We start from the raw sequence: 10,189 nt of genomic DNA on the forward strand, positions 1-10,189 counted from the left end.
TAAGAGACAGGATGTTAACTGTACTTATTATTTCTTTCACAAAAATCCTTCCTCCAGCACTATTATCTATTTTAAATGCAGAATAGACTTCAGTTTACTAGACTTTATTTATGCCTTTTGCTTTCCTCTTTTCAGTCAGTATCATCTGTTCTAAGTAAATCTGCTTTAAGAGTAATAAGATTTGAGTTCCTCATGACAGCAACTTCTACAGATAAGCATTACCCAGCATGCCTTATCTCTGGCTCAAACTCAGTGATGGCCTCTAATCTCTTACAGTCTGGCCCATAGAAGAGTAGCTTGCCCTTCACTATAAAGCTCTCCAATACTTATCAACAGTCTAAAAGGTAAACGCAATGGAAGGAATTATTAAGAATGGAACAGAAATAAAACAGGAGACATCATCAACCAAAGTAAAACCCAACTGAATTCCGTGAAACCTCCTACAATTTCAAGTATGGACAACAGAAAGGATACAGAAGAACCAGGGAATAAACAAGGACAAATCAGAAGTATTTTGTTAGGAAAAGGGATACATATCTCAGAGACCTTTAGCTTGGAAGAGAGGTAAGTGAAAGAGGAATGTCAGAAAAACCTCTAAAATTAGCAATACTGTGAAAAAACTGTGAATAATCATTCTCTAGCTCATAAACCACAAACACAGAGCAGTTCAAATAAATAAGCAGTCAGCAAGCTTAAAAAAATACGAAAGAATGTACACTTTCACCCTGTGTATAATTAAATTATGGAACAGTTATTGCACAACTTTACAGAGACTAAAAATATAAATGTATTCAAGAAGGGACTTAGACAAATTAATAGATACGTATCAAATATGATGATCCAGATGCAACTACTAGCTGAATGGCTATCAGAATCCAGAAGGCTTTACATAATAAGTTTCTTATCTCCTTCCTATAGAGATGCTGCAAGCTGCCTTTAGAGACAACTGATCTGACTAGATGAACCTTTAAAAAAAAAGCAAAGCACTGTAGCTTAAGTTTAGGTTTAAAAAAAACCCCTTCATAATGTAGGTACCCTGGTCTGTACAGATGAAGTGATTTGCTAAGGGTATGTAGTGAGTACTTGTTCCTTACAATCTCCTTCTGAAGGAATGTACTTTTTCAGCTTTTACAATATCCTATGGAATGTGCTCCAAATGCATATGATCCCTGGTAAAACAGATCTGACAGTGAAACCAACAGAAACTAACTCTACCCACAGCAACCAACATTCCCCATACAAACCTACCTCTCACCCCCAAAATAAAGCTTAAAACATCCCAAAGGAACCTTTTAAGAGGTTGGCTCACCATGAAGTTAAACACAATTAACTCGAACAAACAAACAGAAGCACAGACCTGTGTATAGTGGGATGAAGATTATGATCCCTTTCAGCAGAGCTGGGCATTAGATCGGCTGAGCTAAATCAATCTGTAACCCCATGGTAATATAGATACTTGCTCACATTCAGAGGGGAAAGCTTTAATTTTCCTAACCTCATTTAATTCCACATTTGCTTTAAATCAATATAAGGTTAGCTTCTTTTCTCTAGCCCTCCACTCAACTACATGTTCCTGATGCCTTAAAGTGCCATCACAGAAGTTTACAAAGATAAAAGAAGGGATCAGGCTAAAATCTGCACTATGTCATCCTTCTGCAAACACAAAATCAGTTTTCTCATGTGTTTTACCACACAACTGCCTAAACAGGCACAGTGATCCAAAGGACAGGAATGTGTGGCCAGGGGCTGGGGCAGGAGGACAGCACTGCTGCTGTGACAGCAGTCTATCCTTACTGATCCAGCTATTTTAAAAAGGGGTAATCCCAATTCTCCTTTTCCCTGACAGACTCATTTTGTCACCACTTTCCCTCTTCCCACTTTTGAAACTTGTGTGGCCCCAATGTGACACATTTCAGTAAGCAAAACTGGTAGAAAAAATTTTCTCTGACAGAGAAAATGTGAATGTGTGTGCGTATGTGCATGTTTTCTGAATCAGTTCACTGCAGGCTGACACAAGCACTAGTGCCGGTGCAAGAAATGGGAAGGGAACTGGGAAATAAGAGACAAGCAGGAAAGCTCCCCTGGCAACAGTCTGATATAAAATCCATTCAGATGTGTCATAAACCCACAACCACTGCTCTGTGAGCTACAAATAAGAAGTCATCTTAAACAGAAAAGACTGTTATCAGTTTAACGGAAAAGACTGTCATCAGTTAAACTAAGTCAGTCCCAAAATAGTAAGCAAAATGTCATTCTTCCACTTCCTCCTGCTTCCCAAAAAGTCTCGATGGGAGGATGAACCAACTGTTTATAAATTACAGCACAGGATATAGTAGCAAGAGAACATAGCTGGCCTTTTACAGATAGTGGTTCCTCAGAGGAAATCGGGGACAGAAAAACCTGCACAGTGTTGTATTAAAAATTTGTAGGATAAAAAATTCAGTTCCTTTAGAAATCAAAAAATAACTAGCATCAATAATTTAAACACTTTAGACCATTTTTGTATGTCTTGTGCTCTACCAAAAAACCTAATAATTCTATCATTGACCATCCTCACAGGAACTTAAGTAACCAGCTCTTTAAAATTAATTACAGGACTCACATAAAACAACAATTTAAATGTTCAAAGTAGAATCTCTCCTGAATCAAACTACTTGACAATAATAAATTGTTTTTAGAAGCCTGATAATATTACAGAATTTAAGCATAGGAAATAAAATACATAAAAAACAAGAAGACTGAGAATTTGTCAGCGTTTATTCAGTGGTACTTAGAACCAGACTATGAACAAAAGCATCTGCCCTGCCATTCAAAACAAAGTATTTTTAGATGTGCATATAACTGCAGTTATTCACTCTCATTCTTAATTTCGATGCTTATCAAAAGCTGTACTATGTTTAATCTGATACCAGGTGAGTGTGTTCTTTAACACAGCACTCCCTCTATTCAAGGTCTTTGGCTCCCTTCGGTTATAGAATCGTAAGACAGTCTGGGTTGGAAGGGACCTTAAACATTATCTAGTCCCAACCCCCTGCCATGGGTAGGGACACCTTCCACCTGTGCCAGGGCCTCACCACTCTCACAGTAAAGAATTTTTTCCTTATATATAATCTAAGTCTACCCTCTTCCAGTTTAAAACCGTTACCCTTTCTCCTATCCCTACACTCCCTGAGGCAGAGCCCCTCCCCAGCTTTCCTGGGGCCACTTTAAGCACTGGGAGGCCACTCTAAAGTCTCCCTGGAGCCTTCTCTTCTCCAGGCTGAACAAACCCAGCTCTCTCAGCCTGTCCTCACAGGGAGGTGCTCCAGCAGTCTTAACATCTTCATGGCCTCCTCTGGACCCACTCCAACAGGTTCATGTCCTTATGTTGGGACCCCAGAGCTGGACACAGCACTGCAGGTGGGGTCTCTCAAGAGGAGGAAAATCCCCTCCCTCAGCCTGCTGGTCACACTTCTCTTGATGCAGCCCATGACATGGTTGGCTTCTTGGGCTGTGAGTGCACACCGCTGGCTCTTATTTAGTTTTTCATCTACTAGTACCCCCAAATCCTTCTCCGCAGGGCTGCTCTCAATCCACTCATCGCTCAGCCTGTATTTGTGCTTGGGATTGCCCTAACCCACGTGCAGGACCTTGCAATTGGCCTTGTTGAACTTCCTGACAATCACATGGGCCCACCTCTCCAGCCTGTCAAGGTACTTCAATGCATGCACAGAAAACCATTTCCCACTTTTATTCAAACTATGTTTATTCTGTGGGTTAATGCAAGCTTTCAAATGTCTAAAGCTGTAAATCTATTTATTACCTTTTATATGAATCCAAAATAAACATTACAGAAAAAGAACATGACAAAAAAAATCAATGTTTGTCTAACTGTCCTTTATGGGAAGTTAAAAACTAACATCTATTTGTTTGAAGGGACTCTGAAGAGATCAATTTAGTCATAATCTACTGAAAAGCAGTGTCCCTTCTAAATAGTGTATAGCAAAATTACTGCAAACTGTTAATACTCCTTCATTTAAGAAGGGAGAGACACAATCTGAGTATTTCCTCTACACTGTGGATAAAATACAACTAATTATTAAAGCCTTCTCTATTTTTCTAATTGACAGGATGCTGACCTCTTCAATGGGATTTTACTGCACTGGACACAAAAAGGGTTATTTTCATGCAACTATAAAGCTAGATAACAGATGGCTTCAGAATGCTAATGCTTGAAGAAAGTTGACTTAAGTTTTGATACTGCTTAAGCACTTTTAAATTTTATTTTCAACTTAACTTTACAGATGATCTAGCATACAGAAAGCAGGAGAGAAGGGAGAAATGTTTTATCTATTTATATTCTTCAATAGCAGTCTATAGCAATAACTCATCTCTTCAGCACATGATAAATCTCCAGAAAAATGGAATAAAAGACTATGAAAGATGTTTATAAAAACTCCAGATATTAAAGTATTACTCAGGAAGGGGAATAGCCTAGAGAATTACTAGCAACATTAAAATATAGTTAGATCATGTAAATTAATGAAAAAATGGAAGGAAAAGCAATGAACAAGAAATTAAAACATAGCTGTATTAAATTAAATGGTTTGCTTTTCAATTTTCAAAGAGTTAACCACTTACATAATATCTTCTAGAATTTCCAAATGCTGAAAAGTAGTATAATTCATAGCTGACCTAACAGCAATGACTTTTTTATTACACGTGGTGTAGCTTGGAACTTGAACCTAAGATTACTAATTGTCAAGCCAATGAGAGGACCTTGAAAAACAGCTGCAGATTCACAGTTGACCGTAAATCCCTTCAGTTCATTACAGCTTCTAAATGTAACACGTACCATACAGAAATAGCTTCAAAGTTGAAGCTGTTGCAATATGAGTCACTGAAAAAGCATATGTATAAAGAAAACCCAAACTTTTTGTTGTCCAAATAAAAATTTTACTATGTAGCAATCAAGCTACCAATCTCCTCTAGATTTTAATTTCCTCTCCCATATCATGTGCTTACTACTTTTTTTTTCCACTATCCATATTTGCTATTATTGTATTCACCTCTTTATGCTAATTTCCTAAGAAAATGGGTCTTTGATTGCATTGTGTACCATGTCTTTCCTCCTCCGTCCTTGAAAATTCTTCTAGCCCTTGACAGAAATGTAAAGATCTCAAAGACAAAAACTCTTACAAGGTTCATAAAATTTAACACCTGGAGAGAGGAGACCCGAACTACAGCTCTTCCCAAAACCCCTGAGGAAGGGAGGCTGTGTGTATAAATCCATAAACTAACACCTATACGAACCCATTTACTAACACCTACGTGAGCCCCTTAACCATCACACGCTCCCTTTTGCCCAGATGAAGGATAGAGGATGGGAGGGGAGCCTCAGGCGTGGCAGTGAGGGAATGGGCATCAGCAGAGGGGAGAAGCTACATGCAGTGGGAAAGAGGCAAAACAGGTGGGACATAACAGTGGGAAAATGAATGTTTATCAACGGCTAGGAAAGAGCCCAGGGTTAAGTCACACGAGAGAAAGGGGCCTGTGGTTAGTGAAACGAATGGGTGCAGATCTCAAATCACCATGAAGCCAGGTTCCCACACTGCCAGTGCTCATCGGTCTTCTTTCACCCTCCCCTGTATTTACAATATTTGAAGACCAAATTTTAGCAGTCCTAAACCCTATGCAATGTTCCTCAAACTGTGAATGTGAAGGTGTTATATACTTCCCTCCTAAACACACAGGATATTCATAGGTGAGCTCATGCAGCTTCCTCTACTATTGCAATTAGAAGTGCATTTTAGCAAAGTCCAAGCATATCTTAAACCTCAACATCCAAAGAGATTAAAGAACAACATGGAAAATCCAGCTAGCTTCTAACCCACAACAATAAAATAAATAAATAAATAAATACATTCCAGTTGTTCTGAGAGCTATAAGCAAAACAAATATTCAGAAATGTTAGGAATAATGAAAAGGGGAACAATAAAGCTAGAAAGCTGAAAATAATGGACAAAACTATTAAAAAGGGATTCTGTCAGTCAGGTGAGTGAACGGTTTATATAAACAGGCAAATGTAAGCCTAGTTTTAAAACAAATAGTTTGAAATGATTCCAAAGTCCTTTGATGAAAAGGCAGTATAGAAATTTATAGGTGAAGAATACTTTAATCATTATATAGGAACTTTATACTTGATTTTCAAACATATATGTACACACAGCTTCTGTCAAATGATTTGCATGCATAAATATTAATTTATATCTATACTATTTGTGTTTTCATAAACAAATTTACATTTATCATAAATATACACACAAATCAAGAGCTATAATAAATATATTACAGGGGAAAAATACCTTCCTGTTCTTTGGTCACTGTTTTTTTCATTTTGTTGTTTAAAACTATTCACAGACTAAACTCATGTTAATGGAGATAACCCAGGTCCAGCATCTGTCATACCTATGAAGAAATATAACGGTAGTTCTAAAATTATGTAGGTGCCAGATGCAAAGATTCTGTATCAAAATAATCAAATACTACTAAACATTTTTCAGATAATAAATATCCTAAGCAGTTCAGTCTTAGATCAATGACTATTTTATACAGTGTCAGCATGGACAAAACTGAATTTGATTATATAATCGGTGATTCCAATTACCTGGAATGGCTTCATGGGCTGTCAAAACCACACTTATAATAGTATTTTTAGGTCCTGAAACCTGTTCAGTCTCCTTAGTTGATGGAGTTTTCTCTGTTTTCTGAACTCTGGGCCTCTTTGGAGTTTTCTCTCGCTCATCTTCCTTCCTGTCAAGGTCAACGTCAGAATCATTACCTAAAGAGCAAACATCAGAAAGAATGTAACTATGTACAAAAGAAATGCAGGTAACAGTCACTAGCACTACAAGAAAGAATTAGGAGAAAATTAATGCTATTGTAAAAAGAAATACATGTTAGCAAAACAAGATATGATGCATGAGCCCCTAAAGGGGAGCTTTTTTCTTCTATGTAATAAAAGCAGTGTGATACAAATAGAGAAAATAGACAAAACAAAGAAATATTTTTTTAATGGAATCTCAGAAACATTTGTGTTTCTAAATTATCTTGACATTATTGTGGATTTTTGTGAAAATTCTACAAACTTCGTAGAATTTCTTATGATTTCACTCTTAATGAACAAATTACTTTTCTCCTATCCATATGTAATTGTTCTGATGACTTTAGGATTACTTCTCCTACTACTGGATTCATTATCCATCTTATTTAATGAAAAGTCTTCCAACAGCCCCTCTGAATTACACTTTTTTTCCCCACTGTTACTGTGAATCAGTAGCCAGAAACACACTTTTCTTTTTCAATGTTGATTCAAGAATAATTAAGGTTCAAACCAGTTCTTTGGTTCAATCTAACTTTTGAAGGCCTGTACATCTAAATCATTCTCTAGCTGTTGCTGTTCAGAATGTCTTCAGCCTTTTAAACTGGATAACTTTTGGACCTGTTAACTAGAAAGCATTGCAATAGTTGCAATCAAAACACTCATCTGAAATAAGAATGAATAATAAGTAATCAGCTAAATTCTAGCTTCAGTTCCTTGAAGCTATTTCTTCCTTAAAGCATTAAAGCAAATGAGGAATTCCTTACTGAAATTCTAAAAAAAAAAAATAAAATAATCTTTTATATAAAGAATTAGAGAATTAGTAGCATAAAGAATAAAACCAGGCAGCTGCAAGTTTATACCAACAATTTTTTTTTTTTACTAGATGAAGTGGCAGAAAATTCAGTCTAGAAAAAATAAACTTGGCAAATTAAAGCATTATACAAACATTCCAGAGGTAATGACTAAGGAAAGCAAAAACTGATGGAAGAAAATTATAAACTAACCCAGTGAATTATTTTTTTTTTTCACTGAATCTAAAGCTGCTGACACAATATGCAGAATAAGTCATCCACTGTATATTCATAACAAGCTGTAGCTGCTCTACTGAGATAGGGAAACAATATATAAATAAAAACCAGCAACATCAAAGCTGTGGTGTGTCTAGAGTTGTTTATGACATGCAAATAGCAAAAGCAGTGGAAAGACATGCTATGTGGAAATGGCTGGGTTTTTAATTTCAGTAATATTTTGTTAATTTTCAACTGAGATTCTAACAAGTCGGTCTCCCATGGTCTTACCTTAATGGAACAAAGGGTTAAAGAGTGCTGGCTGTTCCTTAAAAAAAATTAAGAAACAAGCATAACCTAAAGTAGCATAGTTAGAACTGATCATGTAACCATCACCTGGATAAACTGCAAGCTCTTTACTAGATAGAAAACCAAAAAGGAAACAAGGTATGTAGGAACTAAGTTTAGATTTTTCTGAGGAAGAAATGTGTATATTCACACCAATTGATGACTTGATGCCAATCTGTAAATCTGAAATTCATATTTACAATACCTAGAATGAGCAACAACCACATGGCAAACTGGAGTCAAACACAGTTAGCAAAGCCATCTTTCTATGGAGTCACATTAGCAATGTTTTCCGCCCTAACATCCAGTTTCTAGATCACAGAAATGTATTCTCTGCCTTGAAAGCCCTCTGCTTTTCAGTGCCTGCTGATTTCTTCAATTTCATTAGATAAATTCCTTGATATATGCCTCTTCTCAACTACCTTTTTCTCTGTAGATTTCTATGATTTGGGAAAGTATTGCCATTTTATAGGTGTAAAGGGTCTCATCATGTCCCCATTTACGTCCTTAATATAGTTGTAAATTACTGATTGATATTAAAACTACGTATGTCTAACACCGACATTTCTCTGCAATATTTCAAAGGGATACTTGAACATACAGAAATATCCCATTTGACATAAAGTGCTTGTGCAGTGTTTTCTTTTAGTGTGATGAAGGTGGGTGGAAGGAAAAAACCACATTTTTCCACATTTCCTTCATGAAACAGCCACTGTTAGTTTATTAACAACAATAAAAGGAATCATCACAAATTTCAGAGTAAAACCAGGCCAAGAACAGAAGAAAGACTTCTCATAAAGAATCAGAATGCACAAAGAATGTAAAGGGCTTATTAAATTGTGTTTCCCTGAGGCTACAAATAACAAATATAAAAATTGGGTTAATTTCTCTGCTTTTGTTCAGTGGACAGTAGGAGTTGGTGATAGTATTGGGGGCTGTTTTTATCCTGAAGGAATAATTCTTCCTTGGAATACATCAGGGGAATTCAGTCTTTAGCCATCTACTGATTACTGTTCCATCACAGGAAAACTTCATTTCTGACTTTACCATATGAACTGCTCTGGGACAACTTTTCAGTTTCTGACTACGTAGATGAAAGTAGCATTCATATTATTACTAAGAAAATGTGATTACACTGAGTAGCTCAAAACTTTCTGAGGAGCGGACAAGAACAGTATGGCCCATGCCTAGGATTGTTTGTCATACTTGTGTTGCTTTACGGGCTCAGAAAACTTGTACTTTACAATTTGAGCTCTTGGAGTTGAATTATTATCAGACTCAGTTTTCATTAAGAAGAAAGTTTTGAGAGTGATGGGTGATTCTAAATGTGAACAAAAAATTCTACAATTGAAAAAGCAAGCAAATAATGAAATTATGAATGTATTTTTATCTGTTCATGTAATTTCATAAGGACCTTTTCATAATTTAAAAATTAAGGAAAATACGTACCCAAATGCACCAAGAATTTTAGTTGTCAAGGGCGTTGACAGTCACTGAACTAGAGGTTTCACCCATATCGTTGGCACCTGAAAGCTGTTAAAACTAATTAATTATCTAAGTGAATTACAAAGCTGTCTGGTTTTCTAGTTTTCAGTATGTTCTGTGTTACTGAGTTTAAGAGCATTATTACACACTCTGTGAAATAGTGGTACTTCTGCTTGTTTCTTAAACCCAATGATGCTCATTTCATTGGATGCCATCTTACTCTGTAACTCTGGGAAATGGAGAATAATAGTTCTGTATAACCTCTTGAATAAGGTTAATAATTTAGAAGTCTTCATATTTGCATATATTCTTGTCCCATCTGAGTCTTAAGTAACAGACTAACTAGAATATATGTAAATTGTTTATGCATCTGATCAGTCTTAGCAACTCTGCTGTAACTGTTCTGAATCACAGAATCACAGAATCATCTAGATTGGAAAGTTCTTTGAAGATCATCTGGTCCAAATGGAGGACCAGAACTACAAGT

At 36.3% G+C, this 10,189-nt stretch overlaps 1 protein-coding gene across 1 annotated transcript in view; it reads right to left on the reverse strand.

Annotated features, from left to right (window-relative positions):
- Positions 1 to 10,189, reverse strand: part of ZFAT (zinc finger and AT-hook domain containing) — a 105,144-nt gene that overhangs the window by 65,949 nt on the left and 29,006 nt on the right. Inside the window, exon 4 of the mRNA XM_026841525.1 lies at positions 6,647 to 6,820. Within this exon, the coding sequence (XP_026697326.1) occupies positions 6,647 to 6,820 (174 nt within the window). The remainder of the gene's footprint in view (positions 1 to 6,646; positions 6,821 to 10,189) is intronic.

The sequence above is a fragment of the Athene cunicularia genome (assembly GCF_003259725.1).
Source record: "Athene cunicularia isolate RWA chromosome 2 unlocalized genomic scaffold, athCun1 chr2_part1, whole genome shotgun sequence".
Lineage (NCBI taxonomy): Eukaryota > Metazoa > Chordata > Aves > Strigiformes > Strigidae > Athene > Athene cunicularia.